The 25562-nt window shown below is 50.1% G+C and overlaps 1 protein-coding gene across 4 annotated transcripts in view; it reads left to right on the plus strand.

Moving 5' to 3' along the window:
• Positions 1–25562, plus strand: part of FBLN2 (fibulin 2) — a 111108-nt gene that overhangs the window by 15239 nt on the left and 70307 nt on the right. For all 4 annotated transcript variants that reach the window (XM_070405890.1, XM_070405892.1, XM_070405891.1 and 1 more), the window contains exon 2: positions 15968–17328. In XM_070405890.1, the coding sequence (XP_070261991.1) occupies positions 16038–17328 (1291 nt within the window). In that variant the 5' untranslated portion in view covers positions 15968–16037. The remainder of the gene's footprint in view (positions 1–15967; positions 17329–25562) is intronic.

Genomic DNA, 25562 nt, shown 5'->3' on the forward strand with positions numbered 1-25562 from the left:
TCTCTTGTATCAAAAAGAGAAGGGGAAAAGAAAGCAGGAGAGTATCTGCTTGAGCCCAGAGTCAGGGTACAACCTGGTTCAGGCCCTTCCTGGGGAACTGCTCACCTCCTCGCAGCAGTTCAGCCTTTGCTGGGTTTCTCAGCACAGGCGGGCTTGTATTAGACTCCTGAACTCAACTTAGGGACTGGAAAGTGTGAAAGGGGCTGAGTCAAGGTTTGAGAGGCTACTGAGGAGGGGTGGACCCCAAAGTTTATCTCCCACTGGCCTGGCAAAGCCCCTAAAATCCCACCTTTGTGCTCCCGAAGGGAGGCATTTAACCCTTAAAGGCCAGTTTATTCTCTGGGAGGGGAGACGGGTGAACTCATTCTTAGTGCTTGCTAGGGAGGGGTCATTCCCATAGAATGGTCCTCTTTATCACGAGAAATTTACTTTTATCAGAGTTTTTAATCACAAAATGTTGAATTTTATTGAATACTGTACTTATTTCCAGGATCTAGTGAGATGATCATATAGAATTTTTCTTTTAGTGGGTTGCATTGATGTTTTAATATTGAACTACCCTTGCATTTTTAAAAAGATATAATTTACAATTTTATTTATTTATGTATTTTAGAGAGAGAGGGAGAGAGAAAGAAGCATCTATTTGTTGTTCCACTGATTTATGCATTCATTGGTTAATTCTTGTATGTGCCCTGACCTGGGATTGAACCCACAACCCTGGTGTATCGGGACGATACTCTAACCAACTGAGCCACCTGGCCAGGGCCCATTCAGGATTTTGAGTAAAGGTGGGAGAACAGATGAGAAGTCCCCAGTGACAGGACCACCAGGAGAGGGGGAGGTCAGGGTGCGAAGTCGCCTGTCCATCTGGGGCTGCGTGGAGGGTGTGGGCATGCCAGGTGGGGAGAGCAGTGAGCTCAGCCTTGGCTGCCACTGGGGCTGTTTTTCCTCACCCGCCTGGGCGTTTCTTCTTCCCAGCATCCTGCCTCACGGGGAGGAGGCTTCAGCTCCCTGCGCTGTGAGAGCAACATAGTTTCTCTTCTCAAAGGTTGATTGTAAATCCTGGACATTCATCTTGTAATTTCTTACTTGCTTATGTTGGTAATGAGGTAGTTATTGCATATGCAGGGCCAGCTCTCACACAGGGTATAAGAAGCTTTTTATTCGGGAGAAAAAACCTGGCTATTCCTCTTGAAGGGTGAATTTCCCTGGTGATTTCATGAGCTCACCCGTTGGAGGTCCACAGGGACCAGTGGGCGTGGGAGGACTCGGAGCTCCTGACACCTTCTCTGCCTGCCACCTGGGGTCCCTCTTCTCTTCAGCACTTTACACCTAGTGTTTCCTCAGAACCCAGTGTCCCCCTGCACCCCAGACATACTCCTGCCTCCTCCTTGGTGGTCTCCTGGCCTGGCCTGCTCCAGCTCTCCCACCTGCAAGGACCCAGGCCTTTCCCAGGCCCCTGCCCTGTACCCTACCTTTCACAGCCTGACTTGTCTTTTTGCAAACAAAGCCATCAATTAGTCAGACTTTCGCCCACAAGGAAATGAAGGGAAATATGACTTTAAAGACAGAAGCCAAATTTGATCACTTTTCTTTTGATAATTTGTGACTATTTTTCACCTCCCTCCCCTCTTCTCCATATCTTGTGTTAAAACCCTGTCTGGCCTTTGTTAGCTTTTTATAGACTACTATTATTGGCTCTTTTTTTTTTCTTTAAAAAGTCTCTTTTATTGTAAAAAAGCGCACATACAAAAGGCACATAAAAGCAGTTGAACAAACCCTGGAGTAATCACCAGAAGGACACCACCCACCCCCACAAGCTTCTGAGAACCTCCTGGATCTGCCTCTCTCCACCTAGCTACCCACCACCAAACTTTTATGGAGACTGCTTGGCTTGGCTGGCTTTCTGGGGCTGCCTTGTACATTTGTGTGCCTTAAATGATGTTTAGGTTTAATTTGTATTTTATATGACTGGAGTCTTCCTCAGACTTCTTGAAACGGGTGTCTTCAGTTCCTTATTGAGTTTCCAGTGTGCTGTGACCTAATGTGATGGCCCCTACCACTCCATCGGAACAACTTCCACTAAATGTACTGGATGCTTTGTGGAGTTCCTGGAGTGCTAGATGTGGGTGACTGACCTTTTTTCTCTTTTGAGCTTCTCTCCTTTCTTCTTCTTTTTCTTCTTTCTTCTTTCTTCTTTCTTCTTCCTTCTTCCTTGTTCCTTCTTCCTTGTTCCTTCTTCCTTGTTCCTTCTTCCTTCTTTCTTCTTTCTTCTTTTTTTAAAATCCTCACTCCAGGATATTTTTTCCATTGATTTTTAGAGAGAGTGGAAAGGAAGGAGGAAGGGGGAGAGACAGATATAGAAGGAGAGAGAGACACCTCAATTGGTTGCCTCCTGCACACATCCCGACCAGGGCTGGGGATCTAACTTGCAATCCAGGTACATGTCCTAGACTGGGAATTGAACCCGAGACCCTTAGATGCGTGGGGCCCACGCTCCAACCACTGAGCCACGCCGGCCAGGGCTCTCCTTTCTTGATTTTCACGTCCACTCACTCACTTTTTCTCCTCTGCTGCTTACCTCATTTCCTCCTGTCACCCAGCTGGTTCTGTGCTGGTGTCTAGCCCTGCCCCCGGCAGGTCCAGGACCTTTAGGTTCTTGACTCATTGCAGGAAAGATTTCAAGAGCGAGTCTGAGTGCCAGTCCAAGTGAGGGAGAGCGAAACAAGTTTCCTCCAGGTAGAGATAAGGGAGGGCCGGGCAACGGTGTGGCTGTGAAAGGGGCCAAAGTGCATGTCCACGTTGTGTGCTTGTCAGTTAGTTCTTGGGACTTTATATGTTTCCAGTTTTTGAATTTTGTGGCACTAAATTCTGTCTCGGCCGGCCTCCTGGTTGGGAAGGGCCTTGTTCCAAGTTTGGTTTTTTTCCCTTGTACTTGTGGTATCAGTTTTCACCATAATGAGCTTGGGGCCCTCTCTGGTTAAGTTTCCCTCCATCTTGCACTGACCTGGTTTTAGGAGTTTCTGCTGTTGTTGGCTTCTGCCACCACGGCAGGAGTTCCTGCCACTAACTGCTTCCCTGTGATCAAGTGCACAGGTAGGGGCTCTGGTGAGAGCACCCAGTGGCTTCTCTGCCTGTGACGTCTGTCCACTCCTTGGGAGCTTTCCCTAACTTCTTTCTGTCCTGTCGCACTCCCACTCTCTCCTTTGTTCTGTGCATGCCAACTACAATGTGTCCAGCTGGTTCTTACCTCAGGGCCTTTGCACATGCTGTTACCTCTGCCTAGGATTCCATTCCCCTAGATCAGTGGTCAGCAAATGCGGCTCGTGAGTCACATGCGGCTCTTTGGCCTCTTGAGTGTGGCTCTTCCACAAAATACCGGCTCTTCCACAAAATACCAACTTCTGCACATGGGCCACAGAGTTTCAATCCCACTGTATGTGTGCACCCGCATGTGGTATTTTGTGGAAGAGCCACACTCAAGGGGCCAAAGAGACGCATGTGTCTCACGAGCCGCGGTTTGCCAACCACGGCCCTAGATCTTTGCATGGCACCACATTTTTGACAGGCAAGTTTCAGCTGAACTGTTGCCTCCTAGGTGAGGCCTGCTCTGACCACTCTTGCCAAAGGAATACTCTGGTCCCTCTTCTTCACAACCCTGACATCATCTTGTTATTTATTTGTTCCTTGTTTCTTCCTTCTACCAGAATGTTGGGCATATGAGGGTAGGAATTTTGTTGGTCTTGTTTACTACCACATCCCAGTACCTGTAATAGGGGCTGGCAGGTAGCAGGTGCCTGATTAATATCTACATACTGAAGGACGCTGGCCATACATATTGCCTTGCCAGACAGACCTGGGATCTAAGTGAGGGAGAGCGAAGCACCGTTTACTTGGACAGATCATTTACCCTGTCTGGGCCTGAGTTTCCTTATCTGTAGAGCATGGCTAAGCAATTAAACATTCCTGGAAACTCTCAGTCCAGTGTTTGGCATTGTGTCAGCACTGAGGAAGTGATGGTTATAAATATGAACCTATCACCAGTTATAATTCCTCCTAACATTTTGTGCCAAAACAAGTTTATTTTCCCCAGTGAACTAGATGACTTCCTCTTATCAGACAAGGAGTGTGGGGTTATCTTCTAATTTCCTTTTGGTCCTGGCTGCCAGGAAGCTTACTACTACGGGGCGGTCTCAGGAACAGCCTTTTGTTTCCTGTTGGGTCTTCAGTGTGGTTTTTTCCCTTTTCTGTCTCTGCTCTTTGATTACTTGCTTTTAGCTCCATAGTACACATGTGTTACTGTTTTTTTTTTTTATTATTATGGTAAAATATATATAACACAAAAGTGAACAATTTAACCATTTAAAAATTGTTTTTTTTTTTAATATTCACTTGAGGACATGTTATATTGATTTTTAGAGAGAGCGAGAGACATCAATGTGAGAGGGAAACATTGATCAGCTGCCTCCCATACTCGCCCTGACCGGGGATTGAACCCATACAACCTTTTGGTTGTACGGAATGATGTTCCAACCAACTGAACCACCTGGCCAAGGCTAACCATGTTTAAGTGTCCACTTCATTGGCATTAAGTACATTCACATTTTGTGGATCCATCACCACCATCCATTTCTAAAACTTTTTCTTCTTGCAAAACTGTAACTCTGTACCCATTAAACATTAACTCCCCATTACTCCTCCCCCAGCCCCTGCTGTCTCTGGGGACCTCATATGCATGGAATCAGTCTTTGTCCTGTGTGACTGACTGGCTTATTTCACTGAGCACAATGTCCTCTGAGTTCACTTATGGTGTAGCAGGTGTCAGGATATCCTTCCTTCTTAGGGCTGAAAAATATTCCACATTTTGTCTTATCTGTTTACTTGTTGATGGGCACTGGGTTACTCCCACCACTTGGCTATTGTGAATAATGCTGCTATGACTAGGGTGTGCAAACACTATTTTAGTACATTACTTTCTTACCTCTCTGAGGCTGAGGTGAGGACAGGCTGAATTATAAACTAAAGGTATTTTTTTTTGGACAGTTTCTAGGACCAAACTGTCCTACCAGCATCTGCCCGGGTGTGTGTATGTGTCCGTGTGGTACACGCTCTGGCCACTGCTGGTGTCCTGTGTGGCTCCCCATCTCTTGAAGGTGTACTCTTTTCCCAGCTGCCCCAGGTTTGGGCTGCTAATGGCCACAGGTTTGGAATGCTTTCCCTGGGTCCACAGGAGTTGCCTCCCCCACATGCCTGGGAGATAACTTTCCCTTTTTCTCCTTACCTGGGTCCATGACAGTGACTGAGTAATGCCTCTGTGAGTAGGATGAGCCCTGGAGTGCCAGTCACACTGCAGGGCTCCCATGCGACCAGGCTGGTGCCAGGCTCCAGCTGAGGCCACATCTTTGCCCAGCTTCATCCTTTCCTTTATCCTGCTTCCCCTTTTCTCCTTCTTGTGAGCATCTGTCACACCCTCCCTCCCCCGCCCCCCCAGTAAACCACAAACACAAGAATCCATCTCAGCTTTGCTTCTAGAGGTCCCGGGCTAAGACTGTGAGTCCTGTATTCCCTCCTACAGTTGTGTGTGTTGTATGGCTGGGAGAATGCCACCGGATTCCTCTGTGACTGACATATCAAGGTCTACTTGGCCATCTATGTAGGAGTAGGCTCCTTAGGGACAAAATGTCCACTGTCCATCACTTAGAGAAGAGGCAGTCTTAACCCAGGAAACCTGGACATTCAGGTGACCTTGGGCTAGAGGGAACTGGAACTCCCACCTCCTCTGGGCCTCTTTCCTTTGGGTGTGGACAAGAGGAGCCCAGAGCCCAGGAGGTTCCAGGAGGACAGAGAGACGGCACTGAGCCTAGTGATGGCAGTGGAGAATTGGTGTGGATCACGTGGACCAGTGATTTTCTGCTGTCAGGCCCCACCTTCTGATTTCCTAGAGAAGTTAGAAATTCAGCTTCATTGTAAAATGTTCTGATTTTATTTACTTATTTATTTATTAAAGATATTTAAAATTGATTTTTAGAGAAGAAGGAAGGATGGAAGGGGGAGAGGGAGGGAGAGAGAGAGAGAGAGAGAGAGAGAGAAGAGAAGAGAAGAGAAGAGATAAGAGAGAAGAGAGAAGAGAGAAGAGAGAAGAGAGAAGAGAGAAGAGAGAAGAGAGAGATGAGAGTAAAACATTGATCAGCTGACTCCTGCATGCCCCCTACCAGATAAGAAGCCCACAACCAGGGCATGTGCCCTGACTGGGAATCGAACTGGCTACCTTGTGGTGCATGGACATGGGATGACACCCAACCAATTGAGCCACACTGGCCAGGGTTTATTTATTAAAAAAATCATCTATTTATTGATTGATTTTCAGAGAGAAAGCAAGAGAAACATTGATTTGTTGTTCCACTTATTTATGCATTCATTGATGAATTCCTTTTAAAAAAAATCCTCACCCAAAAATATGTTTTTTATTAATTTTTAGAGAGAGAAAGAGAGAGAAACATTGATATGAGAGAGAAACATGGATCGATTGCTTCCCAAATGCACCCCAATTGGGCATCAACCCTGCAACCTCTTGGACAACGCTCTGATCAACTGGGCCACCTGGCCAGGACTCCTTGGTTAATTCTTATACGTGCCTTAGCCAGAGATCGAACCGCAACCTTAGAGTATTGGGAGGATGCTTTAGTCAACTGTGCTACCTGGCCTGGGCAAGATGTTCTGATTTTAAATATTAAAACCTAAATCAATAACATTGCAATATTATAATGTTTGCAACTAATTTCAAAAGTACCATGTGGGCCCTGAACATGGTCTGTGGATGGATGGCCTGGCAGCTGGTTGGTGATTGCTCTCCTGGTTGGACTTGGGAAAGGGCTGCTGTGTAGGAGCTGAAGTGCTGCCTTTAGAGGAGACTGTGGGAGGCCAGGTGCTCCTGATACGCCTGTGTTTGTAATTGGTTTGTCAACAGGTATCCTGTATGTTGATTTCCCTTCTGTCACCCCTGACTGTGTGGAAGTCCCAGTGTCTTATTTAAAAGAGAGACCCCCTGCAAGTATTCAAGGCATTTTCAAGCGTTGCCAGCACCACCCTGATGCTGCTTTTATCCAGGGTTGCCTGGTGAAAATGTAGGTTCCCAGCTGGATTGAAATTTCAGATAAACGATGAATAAGTAGGTCCCAAGTGTTGCATGGGACAATTTATACTACACAATTACACAGTATTTATCTGAAATTCCAGTATAGCTGTATGCTTTGTATTTTTATTTGCTAGCTCTGGCAAGCATATTCTTGTCAGTATCCTAAGGATCTGATAAGTGGAAAAAGGCAGAATTTCCTTACCTTGTGATTTGAAGTTATGTGAGGCCAGACCCTACTCTTAGTAATGGTGGTTCTGGTGATGGATTTATGTCCCCTGGGGTCCTCTAGGAGGCACCAAGGTGGCCTTGCCAGCCCAGAGAGTTTTCATCTGGGCCTGCTATGGATGGGTGCGAGGTTAATTTGTCAAAGGAGGTGGTGTTACCATACTGTAGGTGTGTGTGTGTGTGTGTGTGTGTGTGTGTGTGTGTGTGTGTTTGGAGGGGGAACAGCAGGGAGAGGAACTTGTAGCCAGGGTGAGTGAAGGTAGCTGATGTTTGAGCAGCACCCTGAGGCACCTCTGACACTGATATGCCACAGACCTCCCTTCCAGCTTTGCCCCCACCCACAGCAGGGATCTGATCAATGAAGACCAAAGCTGCAACAGCCCAGACTATGACCTCAACCTGCCCTCTGCTTCTGCCTTGAATTCACTTTGGATCTTCAGCTTGGGAGTCACAGACCTGTACAGGGCTGGACACACTCCTAGACTCTGCATGGTGATGGCTCCCTGTCTTTCTTTCCCACCTGAACCTCACCTTTATTGTGGAGAGTGGCAAAAACACACACCCAAAACAAAACAAAAAAATAGAGAAGCCAAGAAAGGACACCCAGATATCCATCATCTGGATTTCACAATTGTTAGCATTTTTTAAATTGCTGACACTATTACAGATGTCCCCCCCTTTCCCCCCAAGAGTTGTTAACTTTTTTGGCATAATATTGCCTTTGGCTATTTTTCATGATGAAATATGTTATAGTATGTCATAGACATGATGATTATATTTAAAAATGTTAACTTTTTTTTTAAATGCCAGCATTTGCCAGACATCACACCTCACAGAATGATTGCTGCTCCTTGCTGTCATTTGGTCCTCAGTCTGTCCTTGGGGTCCCTCACTTAGTCCCCATGTCTTTCAATAGGCTTCTTCATGCTGAGTCCCATTAGGAATCCCACATGCTCTGGTGGTTATATCCCAGGCCTGTTTTAGTCCAGAGCAGCTTCTCCCTGTTTTTCCTGTGTGCTGAGGAGGTGGGTGTTTGTCCTATAGAAATGCCTCCCTGCTGGGTTATCTATACTAATAAAAGTGTAATATGCTAATTAGACTGGATAAATTGGACATCTTCTGGACATCCTTCCAGACAAAGCCATGGTGGCAGGGGCGAGGCAGAGGCGGTTAGGGGCGATCAGGCAGGCAGGCAGAGTGGTTAGGGGTGATCAGGCAGGCAAGCAGGTGAGTGGTTAGGAGCCAGTGGTCCTGGATTGTGAGAGGGATGTCTGACTGCCGGTTTAGGCCCTATCCTACAGGGATCCTGCAGGCCGGGCTGAGGGACCCCCCCTCCCATGCATGAATTTCGTGCACAGGGCCTCTAGTCTGCTTATAATTGTTGATTTAGATACCAGTGGTTCAGGTGAGACATTGCTGCATAACCAGCTACCCTTGGAGGCTGAAAGTAGCAATAGTCATGTAATTTGCTTAGGGCAAGGCCAGGCTCCTTTATTAGCTTGATGTGGCATTAGCTGGGGACAATGGTGGTATACCTGCCTCCTCGCAGAGAAGGTCTCCCAAATGGGCTCCTGCTCAAGCCCAGTGCAGTGATCAGGTCTCTCCAGTAGGGTGGCCCCACATCTTCCCAGGTGGTTCAGTGCTTTTAGACATACAGGTAAAGGCTGCAGGCCTCCTGGAGGGGTTTGGTAGGAGTAGTCATAGCTCTGAGTCTCATTGGTTAGGCGTGGTTCCGGACCCATCCCTCAGCCAATCCCAGCTAAGTGACAGATGAGGTCTATGTATTGGCTGGAAGTGGTCACACCTTCTTGGCCACCTCAGCTGAATGCAGCCCCCTGCCTGCCAAGCTGGGGTTCTGGCTTAGACAGGGGCCCAGTATGGAATCTTTTTGGTTTTCTCAGCTAGACCCCAGCTAAGAATTGAGTTAATACACTCCTTAACTAATAACACACTATTATCTTGCTCTCTGCAAGGTACTGCTTGTATTTTATTGGTTCGTTTATCTACAATCTCTGCTCCTAATCCATTCCCTTCCTCACTATAGGCAGACCTCCAGTTCTGTTCTGTGTGAATCTGTTTATGTGCCCATGTTTTGCAAGTGGTATTTATTTATTTTTTTACCTTTATGTGACATGAGTAGTGTTTGGCTCTCTATCTCGTTCTATTTCTTACCTTTTCCGCTTAGTGCTCTATTTTTAAGGTCCATCCTTGTTGCATTGTGCACACTGAATCGTTGGCTTCTAGTTCTGTGGGGTCCTCACAGGCGTGTGACTGTCAGGGTCCCAGCATGGGTGTCAGCTGATGGTCTTTGGTGCCATTTCAGCACCAACAGAAATTCCCAATTTGGGGTTCAGTGAAGAAGGAAACTTTATTCAGTGCAAACAGCTCAATTGTGATATAGCAGGGCTGTGAAACCAGCTCAATAGTGTTACAGCTCAATTAGGAGACTGCATGGCTGTGGAATATGCTGTGAAGAAGCCCTGGGTGAGGTGGCCCAGGGGCAAGGCCCCTGTTCAGCTAAGCTGGAGCAAGGCATTTGACATTTCAGCCTGGAATGCAGTCTTCAGTCTTTGATGGAAAGGGAAAGGGCTCTCTCAGAGCCAGAGGGCTACTGGCTTATATAGACAGAAGTCCCTGCCTGGTTTCCGATTGGTTCATCTTCATGCAAATGAAGACTCCGAGTCCTTGCAGTTTGAATGGTATTGGCTGGTAAAAATGCTGATGGGGGATATAGGTGCATAGCTGGGACTGGACTGGGAAAGCCTCAATCCAATTGGTTGAAATACAATTCTAGGAACTCCTTGATAAGGAGCCTGGTTAGCTGGCAGGAACACAGTGCAGGCAGGTAGTTCAGTGCAGGCCTCTCCCTGAAGTGCATTTTGTGTGAGAGGCCCTTGTGCAGAAATGGCTGCTTGGCTCTGTTTTAAAATTCGAGGTCAGTCAAACTACCAGGAACCCTTCTTGGTAGATATCTTCTTTCTCAGGGTCCATACCGGGTTTATGGGAAGAGTAGTTAATGAAGAGACTTAGAACAGGTGGGAGCAGGGTTGGGGGAACTTACAGGGGATGAACCAGCTCTTGGAGTAGCAATGGTGGGTGGATGGGTGGGTGTCCTTAGCACCCTGGGCCTGCATGGGAGGGGGAGAGGCAGGTTTTAGAACCCAGCAGGGTCACCCTCCAGGAGCTATGGCCTTGGGGGAGCAGGGACAGCCACCACCAACCCCTTGCCTGGGAGGGAAGGAGAAAGGGGTGGTAAATGAACAGCCCAACCTTTCTCTCCCATCCTGTGATGTTCTGTTGGAGGCTGCCATTGGAGGATGCTGGAACCTGGGGACACATTCTGACCAGGTTAGCATCCTCAGTGGAGAGCAGGGTGGATCTGGGACAGGTACTGGCATGGTGGCCTACCTCTGCCTTGTTTCCTCCTACCACCAGACAAATTCCCAAGGACCACCATGGATGTGTGGACCTGGAGCGATGTCTTTAGGTACCTCACTGGGCACGAGAACTCAGCGTCATACACTGCTCAGATAGGCTTAATTGCATATATGTTGCTGTTCAGAGTGTCTGCCCAGTGGTCACTTAGGTCAGCTGGCATTATAATCATCATCACCCTATCTAATAAAGAGGGAATATACTAATTGACTGCCCCACCCTCAAAGATGGCAGTGCCCACAGCCAATAAGGAGGGAATATGCTAATTGACTGCCCCGCCCTTAAAGATGGCAGCGCCCACAGCCACAAGATGGCTTGCAGGGGAGGGCAGTTGTGGGCGATCAGGCCAGCAGGGGAGGGCAGTTGGGGGTGACCAGGCCGGCAGGGGAGGGCAGTTGGGGGCGATCGGGCTGGCAGGCAGAAGCGGTTAGGGGTAATCAGGCAGGCAGGCAAGCAGGCAAGCAGTTGGGAGCCAGCAGTCCTGGATTGTGAGAGGGATGTCCTGTGGGATCGGGCCTAAACTGGCAGTCAGACATACCCCGAGGGGTCCCAGATTGGAGAGGGTGCAGGCTGGACTGAGTGACACCCTCCCCCCAGTGCACACATTTTGTGCACCAGGCCTCTAGTCCAGTGATGGCGAACCTTTTGAGCTTGGTGTGTCAGCATTTTGAAAAACCCTAACTTAACTCTGGTGCCGTGTCACATATAGAAATTTTTTGATATTTGCAACCATAGTAAAACAAAGATTTATATTTTTGATATTTATTTTATATATTTAAATGCCATTTAACAAAGAAAAATCAACCAAAAAAATTAGTTTACATGTCACCTCTGACACGCATGTCATAGGTTCACCATCACTGCTCTAGTCCTATCTAATAAAGAGGGAATATGCTAATTGACCCTCATGCCATCACAAATATGGTGGTGCCCACAGCCATTAAGGAGGGAGTATGCTAATTGACTGCCACGCCCTCAAAGATGGTGGCGCCCACAGCCACAAGATGGTGCCCAGTTCCCTCAGCCTCTGAGCCACCCAGGGCCGGCCTGAGGCGCAGGCAAGCCTCAGATGTTGGCTGCCCAGCCGCCCAGGGCTGGCCTGAGGTGCAGGCAAGCCTCTGATGGAGGCTGCCCAGCCACCCAGGGCTGCCCAAGGCTCAGGTAACCAGGCCTGGCCGAGGCTTGTGCTGCCGGCAGTGGCAGCAGCAGAGGTGTGATGGGGCGTCACCTTCCCCTGATTGCCGGGTTGCCTCCCGCCCCTGAGGGCTCCTGGACTGTGAGAGGGGCCAGGCCGGGCTGAGGGACCCCCCCCTCCAGTGCATGAATTTTCATGCACCGGGCCTCTAGTCTTAAATAGTATTATTATTATTGTTAATCCTCACTGGAGGATATTTTTTTCCATTGATTTTTACAGAGTGGAGGGGAGGGAGGAAGAGAGAGAGAGAGAGAGAGAGAGAGAAACATTGATGTGACAGAGACACCTTGATTAGTTGCCTCTTGCACATGCCTCAACCGGAGCCAGGAATTGAACCTGCAACCTAGGTACATGCCCTTGGCTGGTAATTGAGTAATCATATTATTATTAATGTGCATGCATTATCCAGCTTTTTAGTTGGCAGGAATAGGGCAGAGACTGTGTGGGTTTTGCTTTGCCTCTTCCTGGGCCTGGTGAGCTCCCATCTTGGGAGTGTGCCTGTCCCCTACCCCCCACCAACCACATACACACCCATGGGCCCATGAAACATTCAGAGCAGTTGTAGAGATGTACCAGGGCCTCTTGAGGCTAACTCCCCCCTTCCTTACTGGTCCACCTCCTCCAGATACATCTCAGCTGGCCCCATCCCCCTCATGGATGGGCACGCAATCTTTAGATAGTACCAGGGACTCTGAGCAGCATGCAGGGCCCAGACCTCCGCTCTCCCAGCTGGAGGCCACAGTGGGAATGACCATGGGTTCCCAGTTCAGAGGTGAGCCTGGGGAAACTCTGATCTCAAACAGACCCTGCCACCATGAGTGGAGAGGTCATGTGGCCTTTGTGGGACTGAGAGCCCCATGTCCTGGGTGACATCTTAGGGTGACCAGGGTTCAGTGGTTTTCAAGAGGAGTTGAATTTTCATGTGAACATTTCCAATTGGTAACTAATTTAAAACTAAAAACCCACCATGTGGGATAAACAAGTGCAGTCATGGGCTAGATCAGTGATGGTGAACCTATGACACGCGTGCCAGAGGTGACACGCGAACTCATTCTTTTGGTTGATTTTTCTTTGTTAAATGGCATTTAAATATATAAAATAAATGTCAAAAATATAAATCTTTGTTTTACTATGGTTGCAAATATCAAAAAATTTCTATATGTGACACGACACCAGAGTTAAGTTAGGGTTTTTCAAAATGCTGATACGCCGAGCTCAAAAGGTTCACCATCACTGGGCTAGATAGTACCTGTGGCCTCCTGGCCAGAACCAAAGGTGTAGTAGAACCTCTTCACTGTACACAGATGCAGAGCCGAGATTCAGAGAGGGCAAGGGCCTTGCTTAGATTTGCACAGTGAATGAGGAAAACACAAGTCAGGCTCTAATGTTCCTCATCATCACTCTGGGCCTGGGGCAGGGGTGAATCCAAGATATAGAATCACTTGAGTGCGGGCAGAGCATGATGCTGGGGGATAGGGTCCTAGGGCCAGGTCACTGTGGGGGCCAAGAGGGTGAGCAGAACTAATGGACTGACTTGTAGGAGAATGTACGGTGGGGTGGGTGGGGTATAGCGGGCCTGGGTAGCAACAAAGGTCCTCTGGGAGGAGCCTGCCAACCTCTGGTGGGAATATTTCCCTCTTAGGATGTGTTGTTCATGTGAGTGTGTGATGAATGGAAAGGCAGATGGAGGGTGGGAGGAGGATTTAGGTCTGCAAATGTTTCTTTTCTTAAATGACACTTGAGCATTGACTCAAGGCCTTTGTGCTGTCCACTCTACTTCCATGGAGAGTCGCTGACTTTGTTATGGGGACATCAGGCCTGGTTCTCCCTGAGACGGATTCCGAATCAACCTGGGTGTATGGAGCCCTCCCCCTTCCTGGAGTGGCTTCTCAGCTTGGGGGATGTGCATGTTACCTCTTGGAGTCCAGCAACCTCCCTGGCCCCCTGGCCTGGGCATAGACTCCTGTCCCTGGTAGCATTCTTACCATCTTCACTTGGATGATCCCTGGGCTTCTCAAACTCAGTACTGCCAAACTGAACTGCATGTCTCCCCTGTGGGTCCATGGCCCTCCTTCCACAGCCTTTCCTGCCTCAGGAAGCGGCAGCTCCATCCTTCTAGGTGCTTCGGCCAAAACCTGGGCTCATCATGGACTCCTCTCCTGTTACACCCATGCAGTCTAGCAGCAAATCCTGTCAACTCTACTTCAAAATTCCCCTGTCCACTGTCCTCTCCCGCCTCCTATGACTGGCTTCTCGGCTCTGGCCCGGCTCCCATGTTTTCAACAAAGCAGCCCTAACAGAGCCCATCAAGTCATTCCAGGCCACAGCTTCCAGCAGCCCGCACAGTAATCAGAATCTCGCATGATCTGGCTGCCATCACATTCACCCTTGCTCAATTTGCTCAGCAGTGATGGTGTTCTACCATTTCTCATCTCCCTCCTTCTGGTCCTGCCCCAGGTCCTTTGTACCTACTATTCTTGTCGCCTGACATACTTTGCCTACAGACATTCAGGTGGTTGTCTCCATTGATTCACTCAGATCTCAGCTCAAATGCCACTTCCTTAGAGAAGCCTTGCTTGACCACCCTGGCTAAAATCAGCTCTTTCACACCCAAAGCCAGCAGCTACACCATCCTGGTTACTCCCTTGTTGGGGTCTAACCCCAGCAGGTCCAGGGGTTCCCAAAGTTGCGGACGGAGTTGGCGAAGAAGGAAGGACACGAAGACAGGGTTCAGTTCATCAGCATAGCGAGGTTCTCCAGCCAGGATCTAGCCCGGATCTCCAGCCAGGTTCTGTGTTTTATTGTCTTGTTATATCTGTCTTTATACCAGTTGATTTTAATCCTATCAATTTCTATTCCAAAGGTTAGGGCATTTCTTATCTCCATTCCAGGGAGTAAAGATTATGTAGCTTAAGCGTGATTGTTTGTAGTTAAAGTGATTAACTACCCACCTGGCACTTAGTTAAGGGGTTTTATTCCCTCTCTAACTTCAGGGAAAAATCCTCACCTGGGGAAACAACCTTTCTAGGGGAGGTGGTCCTGTTTAAAACACATAGCATTAAGAGGGGGAGCAAACATATGCCATATACGCCAGGTCCCTTGAAAGATAAGCTGTGCAGATGTTTCTTCCCTGCAGCAACTGTGTCAAGCCGCAAGGGTGAACCAGCTTCCGGCACTCCCTGTTCCGTTTCCCTGCTCTTATTCATTTATTTCTTCATTGTACTTATCACATTCAGAAACCCACTGAATTGCTGTGGGTTTATGATCTCCCTCCCTACATCAGAGAGTCAGTGCTAGCAGAATGGCCATGAAGCCTGTCTTATCCTATATAATCAAAGGTTAATATGCAAATCAACTGAACAGCAGAACAACCGGCCACTATGATGTGCACTGACCACCAGGAGGCAGACGCTCAATGCAGGAACTGCCCACTGGTGGTCAGTGCGCTCCCGCAGGGGGAGCGCCACTCAGCCAGAAGCCAGGCTCCCGGCTGGCAAGCACAGCATCGGTGGCGGGAGCCTCTCCTACCTCTGTGGCAGTGCTAAGGATGTCCAACTGCTGGCTTAGGCCCGCTCCCCTGAGGGCTTCCAGACTGCGAGAGGGTGCAGGCTGGGCTGAGGGATCCCCCTCCCAAGTGCACAAATTTCATGCACCAGGCCTCTAGTTTGCGAATAAACCCCAAGTTCTAGAAGGATTCGTGCACAGAGGATCTGCTCGGTTGGTGCTGGCTGAGTGGCTAGCAGAGGCAGATCTCCTTTCCTGGCTGTGCCGGACACTAAGTGGCCATTGTTCTGTCATTGCCCCACCAGACACTATGCTTGGGGACATGGGGACATTGGGATAAGGGCATGTGTGTGAGTGAAAGAGCCTGAGGCTTCATCCAGCCATGTGCAGGTGTGTGTGTGCCTGGGCGGTGCATGTGTTTTCATGTGTAGGCCCCATATGGTGCTGACAGGTGTCCTTTCTGATTCCCTTAGGGCCTCGCAGGAGAGGGGACCTTTTGGCTCGAGGTGGCACCTGGGCTGCACCTGGGCTGGCGGTGGGACCATGGTGATGTTCTGGGAGCCTGTAGGAGCCTGGTTGGCCCTGGCCCTGGCCCTGGGTGCCAGCATAGGTGCAGCAGCCCCACGGCAGGACTGCACGGGTGTCGAGTGCCCACCGCTGGAGAACTGCATCGAGGAGGCGCTGGAGCCGGGTGCCTGCTGTGCCACGTGCGTGCAGCAGGGCTGTGCCTGCGAGGGCTACCAGTACTATGACTGTCTGCAGGGTGGCTTCGTGCGTGGCCGTGTACCCGCAGGCCAGTCCTACTTTGTGGACTTTGGCAGCACTGAGTGTTCCTGCCCACCAGGTGGCGGCAAGATCAGCTGCCAGTTCATGCTGTGCCCCGAGCTCCCACCCAATTGCATCGAGACTGTGGTGGCAGCTGACAGCTGCCCGCAGTGCGGCCAGGTGGGCTGCGTGCATGCTGGCCGCAAGTATGCTGCTGGTCACACAGTCCACCTGCCACCGTGCCAGGCCTGCCACTGTCCTGACACTGGTGGTGAGCTCATCTGCTACCAGGTCCCCAGTTGCCATGGAGATGCCAAGGCCATGCCCACTGCCACCAGTGGGAACTTCTCAGATGCTGAGGAGAATGAACCTGAGCGACACTATGAAGACCCCTACAGTTATGACCAGGAGGTGGCTGAAGCAGAAGCCGCAGCGGCTTTGGCAGGCGAGCTTCAAACAAGCACAGGGGCCCCAGCCACCCTGGGAGGTGGAAGTCAGCCACTGTCTGCCATCCAGGCCACCCCCTGGCTGGCCGTTCTCCTCAGGCCAACAGCGGCTGCTGCCCTGGGTCCGCCAGCTCCTGTTCAAGCCAAAGCCAGGAGAGTGATGGAGGACAGCCAGGGGGCAGGGGAGGAGGAGAGGGAGGACATCGCTGTCAGGGAGCCACTGGCAGCAGGTGGCCTTAGGGGGCTCGATGGGCCTCCCGGTGCAGGCCCAGCCGAGCCCAGTCTCCCTTTGCAAGAGGAGAAGGCAGATGCCAGGGCAAGGCCCGAAGATAACCTTATCCCAGATGCCCAGGCCACCCCACAAAGTACTGGACAGGAGGGAGCCAGCCCCATGCTGGGGTCAAGCACGGCCAGTGTCCTCCAGTCTCAGGCCACATCGAGTTCTCCCGGAAACCCAACAAAGCCCAGCAGCCACACCATCCTGACCACACCTCCCCATGAGGCCACCCAGGTCCCACCTATCCAGGAAGTGCCCAAGCAGCCACCAGCTCTGCCCCATCTTCGGCCAGAGGAGGACACTGACCCCAACTCTGTCCATTCTGTCCCCAGAGGTGACCCTGAAGGTAAGCGTCTTTCAAGTTTCTCCCTAGCACTCAGTCCAGGGAAGGCAGCCCTGGGCTCTGTAACTGCCTAGGTCTCTGTACAGCTGCCTGGGGCAGGGGAAGCTGGGTCTGAGTGCCCCACACTTTAGGGCATGAGCTTAGATACCACTTTCTCCCTGGCTTAGCTCCTGGGAATGGAGTGGGTGGGTGCAGGTGAGATCCCTGTTGAAGTCAGTGCTGGGCTACATGCGTGGTATGGCTGTGGTCAAAGGCCCAATAGGCACCCTCACAGGGTTGGGGGTCCTGAGGAGGGTCCTGCTTAAGTGCAGGTGGGGCCTGGAGTGTCCACAGAACCCCAGCAGGAGGTGATGAGTTTCACATCCTTCCAGGCATGGCTGTGACCTTGGTCTCTGAGGAGACAGCCTAGGGCATGCAGTCTCATATGAGAGCTCTTTCTGAGAGTCAAGGGCTATGTCCGGCACATCTTCCAGTTGGTTCTGTTAACACACAAGTTGTTCTCATTCCTCTGCTCTGCACCTGCCGTGGCTTCCACCTACTCAGTGTAGAATCCACAGCCCTCTCGGGCCACAGGCCCTGCACAGCCTGCCTGCGACCTCTTGCATCTCATCTCCATCACCCTTGTCTTAGTGTGTCTGGTCTGCTGTAACAAAAAATACCACAGATTGGGTGACTGAAATGACAAACACTTATTTCTCATAGTTCTGTGGGCTGGGAATCCAAGGTGAAGGCTGGGTTGAGGGCCTACTTCCTGGTTTGCAGATGGCCAGGCTCTCATTGTGTCCTCACATGGCAGAGCAGGCGAGGATACATCTCATCTGAGATAACATTACAGGAGGAGCAAACTCTTGCTTGTTTCTTTTTAGAAGGACACTGATTCCATCATGAGGACCCCACCTTCATCATCTAATCACGTCCTAAAAGCTTCATCTCCAATACTGTCCCATTGAGGATTAGGGTTTTAACACAGGTATGGGGGTGGGGGGATAAATATTCAGTTCCTAGCAACCCTTCCTCTTACCCACTGTGCTCAGCCCCACTGATCTGTCTAGATCAGGGGTCCTCAAACTATGGCCCGCAGGCCACATGCGGCCCACCGAAAGCTTTTATCTGGCCTGCCGGGTGTTTTTGCTGCCGCTGTGTGCATAGGAATTTGTTCATAGTTTTTTTTTTTAAACTATAGTCCGGCCCTCCAACGGTCTGAGGGACAGTGAACTGGCCCCCTGTTTAAAAAGTTTGAGGACCCCTGGTCTAGATACCATAGCAGCTCCAGGGCCTTTGCACTTGCCACTTGCTCTTCCTGAAATGCTCTTCCAGGTGTCCATTTGGTTCACTCCTGTACTCCATTTTGCTCTCTGTTCAAGTCCCCTCCCCAGAGAGGCTTTCCTTGGGCACCAAACTACAAGAACACCATACCTTCCTCTTACCTTGCTGTAATTTTTCCTAGTAGAATGTTAGTGCCATGGGCAGAGGGACCACATCTGTCATCTTTCTGCTGTGTACAGGAGCCTCCAGCAGGGCCTGGGTGAATGAATGAGTGAATCAATGCAAGCTCTGTGGCCACCCCTCTAGCAGTCATCCCTCTTCTCCCTAATTCCCCTGCCGTCCCATGAACCCTGCAGCATTGTCTCCCCCTCTGTTCCACACACGTGTTCACTGTTTTCAACGAGCACAGGTGCACCTCCTTTAGGAGAGCCTTCCTTGAATCTTTGGGTCTTGTTGACCCTCCCCTCAGCTTCATTTTCTTTCTCCCCACTGAGGGTGTTCTGGGGACTTACCTCATTGTCTAGTGATCTCTCTCCACAGCTAGGGGTCTGTGTCTTGTTCAGTCTCATATCAATAACTCTACAAACCTTTATTAGGTATAAATAATGAGCAGGTCTTGGTGGGCCCTGGGGAGGCAGGAATGAACCACTATGGTGGGGGGCTGTGACGGGGAGATGCCTGGGAGGTATCTGGGAAGGCTTCTTGGAGGATGGGGCATGAGGGGACTCTGGGATTTCTGCAGTATTCCCATTGACCCATCCTGATGCCCACAGCTGTGTGGCCTTGGGCAAGTCTCTTAACTGGCCTGGGCCCCTTTTCCCATCTGTCAAGTGCTATAGGCCTTGCTGGGCAGCAGCTGTGTGCAAAGCCTGTGCACATGCAGGTTTCTCTGACCTGTAGGCCAGGTGGTCCAAAAGCCCAGAGGGCTCTGCACCCAGCCTGCTTACAGTGGGTAGGCACGCAGTTCATCCTCACAGAGCACCTATTGGTACTCCAGGCCCTGTTTCTGTGACTTGATGTTCCCCCCAAGCCAGGGAGGTACGTTTCTTCTCATTTCAAGGTCAGAGAGGTGTTTCTAGTGGCTCCAGGTCACAGAATGGGAGTGGTGGACTGGGACCTGATCCTTGTGCTTCAGGGGCCTCCTTCCCACCACACCCAGAGCCTGTGGGGAGTGAGGAGTATGTGTGGGCTGAGGTGGGGCTGTAATGAGAGGGCTTGGGGGCCTGGTTCCAGAGCATGCAGCCCCTAGGGCAGTGGTTCTCAACCTTACTAATGCCACGACCCTTTAATACAGTTCATGTTGTGGTGACCCCCAATTTCATTGTTACAAATTGAACATAATTAAAGCATAGTGATTGATCACAAAAACAATATGTAATTATATATGTGTTTTCCGATGGTCTTAGGCGACCCTGTGAAAGGGTCGTTCGACCCCCAGAGGGGTCGCAACCCACAGGTTGAGAACCGCTGCCCTAGGGTTTCCAAAATAGACTCAGCCCTGCCCTCTACCTACCTCTTGCCTCCAGAGGCCTCTGTGCTTCTGGGCTTTGGAATCCTGGAGAATTGCTTTGTTCTCAGGATCCCTGGTTTTTCCTTTTCCTTTCTGCCCTGGGCTTTCTCAGTGGATTTTGGAGTCTGGCCTTTGATGAGGCTGCTTGTGGATAGGGGTCTCTGACTGAGTGTCCCTTACTGCCTATGAAGGCTGTCCTGGCAGAGGCCCCACACATGCACAGAGAATGATCAGAGCATGAGGATGGACAGGCTGCTGCAGCTTTTGGTGCGTGGGGAAGGAAGGAATGGGAGGCTGATATGGGGGTGGGGGAAGGGGGTGGCTTTAAATGGGACCTAGTAGGTTGGCCCTGGTCAGATACACAAAGACTGGCCTACCATCCACCACCCCCAAATATATTTTGTCCTCCTACCTACCCAGTATCCACCTGTCACCTGTGTAACTTAGGTAAATGGCTTATCTTTTCTTGCCTCAGTTTCCTCATCTTTAAGCAGCAGAGAAGTCCCTGCTTCATGGGGCTGTTGTTTTTTTAATCCTCATCTGAGGATATTTTTTTCCATTTTTTTTTTTTTTTAGAGAGAGTGGAAGGGAGGGAGGGAGGGAGGAGGAGGAGGAGGAGAGAGAGAGAGGTGAGAGAGAGAGACAAAGAGAGATGTGAGAGAGACACATTGATTAGTTGCCTCCTACACACGCCCATGTACGTGTCCTTTTCATGTCCAGTGCTTGGCAGGGAACTTAGTACTTGCAGAGTAGTTACAACATTAGCCATTATTACTCACTATCCTTCTTCAGTTCGCGCATCTCTTCAGCAGATGTTTAGGGAGCACTCTGTCTGTGCCAAGGGCTGTGTAGTGAGAAAGGCAGGCGCAGCCTCCCCACTGAGGTCTCGCTGGGGAGGAGGCGTTGAACTGATAGGCACACAGATTCATCCATGGTCACAACCATGTGCAGGGGGAGTTGGTAGGAGGCCTGATAGGGGCTGGGTCAGGTGTCCAGTTGAGCATCTTGGGAGAAGTGGGGGGCCTTAGAGGCCTCTGACTGTTGTTGTGGGGGAGGACTTGGGGGGTCCCCAGTGATGGAAGGGCCCTCTGTGAGGAGAAGCTGGGGAGGTGGCTTTGTCCTGTTTGCCTGGGGGCCTGCTGAGAGGTAGGACATGGGGTCGGAAATGACCCCCAGCCCTGTTGCCATGGTAGCCCTGGGTCCCAGAGAAGGAGGTTTCCAGCCATTGCCCGAGGCCTGGCTGGGGCAGAGGTAGGGGAAAACAGGGGTTGGGGCGGGGTGGGGGGGGTGTTCCTGTCTTTGAGCCGGAACCCTGCCAGGGATCCAGGCTGCCTCTGAGCATGTCCAGATGTGGCCTAATGGAAGCCACATGCCTGCTCTGTGGGCCCGGCAGAGGGGTGTGACGGCTGTTGTCATTCAGGGGGCTTTGTGAGGGGGGCTTCTATTGCTGGGCTGGCATGATGAAGGGGGTTGGCATGATGAAGGGGGTTGGCAAGCACACCACCCTAACATCTGCTGCCCTCCTGGGCCACAGGGTGGGAACCCTGGGACAGGGTGACCCTCAGGAAGTGGAGACTCTCAGAGCATCCGGAGGCAGCCCCCCTCCTGAAAAAGACTCCAGCACCACCTCTGCAGGGTCCCAGGGCCGCAGCAGGAAAGAGGCCCCTTCCTCAGGGCCTCAGTTAATCAGATTCTGCAGGGCAGGGATCTCTGAGTGCTTTGACGGTCTGGTTAGCAGAGAAGCTATTTAAACTCAAATAACTTTATGCTAATCACAGACACCATATAGTGCTTAGGCCTGTGCCAGGCACTTTTGTAAGCTCTGTGTGATTATTAACTCTTTAATCCTCATATTCACTCCCTTAGTTTATAGAGAGGATGCAGGCCACTTGCCCATGGACACATGTGTAGGAAGTGGTGGGTCTAGGTTCCTTTGCATGCCTTCATGTCTTTATCCCTGACAGTCATTCCTGAGTGCCAGGGTGTCCACAGGCTGTGACAGATGAAGAAAGCATAATGTTGAACAAAATCTACATTGTCTTTGCCCTCTGGAAGCTTATGGCTTATGGGGGAAGTAAAGAACCCACTAGTCACTGGGTGTGGAGTTTCTGTGCCCTGTGAGCTTGTGTGTGTGTGTGTGGTGGGTGGGGGTCGGGGGGTGGAGGTTGGGGGGAAGGGAGGGGGGAGCCAGATTCCTCCTGGAGATCAGGGAAGGCTCCGTAGGGAAAATTATGTTTGAGCAGGAGGAGTTGTTAATGGGTGATGGGATGGAAGCAGAGAGAAGAGAGTGTTCCAGGCAGAGGACACAGCATGTGTAAAGGCCCTGCACCTGAGGGAATTCATTGGATTAAAAGGAGGCTGTGTGGCTGGTGCTGGAAGCGGCTGGGAGGGGCAGGGGTAAGGCTGTTGGGATGAAGACTTAGTTGTGTCGGGGACCACTAGGTGCCAGACCGGAGATGGTATTATCTTATCTGTGCTGCGCAGCACCCTTCTGGGTGCAGGGAGGAGGCTACAGGAGCAGGGTTTTCCCTCCCTCACCGTGCAGCCCCAGGAGCTAGCCCTGGGCCTTCCCAAGGTCTGTGGTTCTCCTAGGCTCCCTGGGAGTAGGAGAGGGGGGTTCACCTAGACTCTGTTTCCCAGAGGATCCTGTAGACCCTGCCCTCTCCCCTCTAGTATTGGCCTGTGTGAGATCTGAGGAGCCCATGAGCACAGCCTGGGGACTTGCAGGAGCCAGGGTGTGATTCCAGACACCTGAACTTGAGTCCGACACAACAGAACTACCTTCTGCAAGAACTCAAGGTTCCTGAGGCAGGCTGGGGCAGGGCCACCCTGTGGGGAGCACTGCTCTGATCAGCAGCAGAATACTGGGAGGAGAGCTTACAGTTGGGCCCAGCCGGTCCTGCCCCTCATCACCCCCAGCCCGTGGGTCTTGAAATGGGAGTCTGACTCTGTTGGGGTCTTCTGGGAGCAACCTGAACCAGGGCGGACAGACAAGAAACCTGGGCTTCCCACCAGCCCCTGCAGGTCCACAGTGAGTCCCCAGTCATCGTGTGACCTGGGGTCTGGGACATCATCCCTCTGAATCCTCGTTTCCTTATTGGTAAAATGGATGGGAGGGGAGAAGCCAGCGTTCGCCCCATCTTGGCCTGCCTGCCCTCCTAAAAGGGTGCAAATACCTCTCATCTGTCCCCGTTAGTTTCTTTCTGCAAAGAGTGTTTGTAAGTATTAGAATTGTGTTACAATATTTACAAATTGGAAAACTTCACATACATTTCAGCTTTGTGGCTTTTGTTGAAAATTGGTAATTGTGGGCACACTAGGCCCATAGCCATAGGCTGGCCATCAGGGAAGCTGAGAAGAGGCTCCATTTAGACTGGGCGGGTGCTTTGCACTTTGCTGGGCCAGCCTGCATCAACTTTATTGCCTGCCCAGCCCTGGTTGGCAGCTGGGTTGGGTCCTCTGCTGGGACACCTGCCAGAGCTTAGAGTTTCACCCTGTGGCAGCCTTGAGAGAATCTGTGTGGTCCTTCTATTTTATGGAAGAGAAATTGGCATTCCAAGAGGGGAATGGGCTTTTCTGGAGGTCACAGTATGGCTAGGCAGGGGGCCCCAGTGTCCCAGTAGAGGGGGTGGGTTCATGGCCTCCATGGGAGGTGTGGGAGCAGCAGTGGGTCCATGTTGCCTATAGCCAACCTCTCCCTGCATTTGCCTCCCAGAGCATGACTTGTGCCAGGCACCTGGGCAAACAGGCTCACTGCACAGCTGTGAATGTCTGGGGCCAAGGCTAGGCCTTCAGTAGTGTTAGGGTCGCAGAAGGAGGAACATACGAGGCCAAAAGTGGTAAAGAATTATAAATTTATTAGATCATCTGGAACCAGATGGACTGAGCCCCCAAATGGCACCAGCACCCAGGGAGTCAGAGATCTTAAAGGACACTAGGAGAGCTTTTTTGTGGGGAATTCTTTGGACAGGTCCGATCCTGGGCAAATCCGGAGGGGAAAGTTACTGGTCTTAGCAAATGGAATGTGGTCTAAGGCAAAAGGGAATGTGGTCAGTTGCAAAATGATCTAAAGGTCAGTTTTCCAGGGGAGGAGATATAAATGTGATTGTTTGATCAGACCTAACAGGTAGGTTTCTTCATTTTAACTCCTAAAACTATGTTTTCTTTATTTCTTTCAAAACAGCTTTATTGAGATATTATTCTTGTACCATAACATCCTCCTATTTAAGTGTACAGCTCAGTAGTTTTTAGCACAGTTGTGCAAATATCACCAGAATTCTAATTTTAGAACATTTTTATCCCAAAAAAGAAACCCTGCACCCTGTACTACCACTTCCCATTTCTTCCTTCTCTGAGCCCCCAGCAACCATCAATCTACTGTCTGTCTCTGTGGGTTTGCATATTCTGGACATTCCTGGACATGAATTATATAATATGTGGTCTTTTGTGACTGTCTTCTGTCACTTAGCAGAGTGCTTTCATGGTCCATCCATGTAGTAGCAGCTGTTAGTACTTACCCCTTTTTCTGGATGAATAACATTCCATTTATGGATAGACTACATTCTGTTTATCCACTCATCCATTGATGGATATTGTGTTTCTACCTTTTAGCTATTGTGAATATGTCCATATTTTTTCATAGATGTGTGTTTTCATTTTCCTTGAGAGTATACCTATGAGTAGAATTGCTGGATCGTATGGTAACTCTGTTTAACTACCAGATAATCTGCCAAACTGTTTTTCTGCAGCAGCTGCACCATTCTGCTTTCCCACTAATAATGCATGAGGGTCCAAGTTATCTACATCCTTGTCAACACTTGTTATTGTCTGTCTTTTTTTAGTGTAGCCATTCTAGTGGGTGTGAGGTAGTGTCTCACTGTGGATTTGATTTGCATTTCCCTGATGACTATTGATGTTGATTATCTTTTCATGAGCTCGCTTTAGAAAATTCTAGAAAACACAAAATATATAAGCACACATTCCATTAGCCATCAAAGTGATGACATTATCACATTGTCAAGTAGTTTCTGGGGAACTCTTCTGTATATTCCTGAGAGTAACAGCATGAAGAAGGCAACTAAATAGTGTTGTTGTGAAAGTCATGTTGAGCTCATGGCTCCATAAAAAGGCCTCAGGGATCCTCCAGGTAACCACTGGTCAGTATGACTACAGTAGTGTAGGGTGTGCACCTATTTTTCACAGATACATATCTTGGTGCAGTATGTAGAGAGTTCCCTTACCAGCTGGTGCTCCACTGTGGGCTCCCTTTATCTTTTGTTTACCAGTCTCTAGTGATGGGCCCTCAGGCTGTTTCCAGTCTTTTATCATTAAAAAGCAATGAATATAGATGCTAAAATCCTCAACAAAATATTAGCAAATTGGATCTACCAATATATTAAAAAGATCATACACCATGACCAAGTAGGATTTATTCCAGGGCCTACTGGAATACAAAATTCGC

Source organism: Myotis yumanensis, unplaced genomic scaffold (assembly GCF_028538775.1).
Source record: "Myotis yumanensis isolate MYYU_CA2020_CCGP unplaced genomic scaffold, mMyoYum1.0.hap1 SCAF_2, whole genome shotgun sequence".
Classification (NCBI taxonomy): Eukaryota; Metazoa; Chordata; class Mammalia; order Chiroptera; family Vespertilionidae; genus Myotis; species Myotis yumanensis.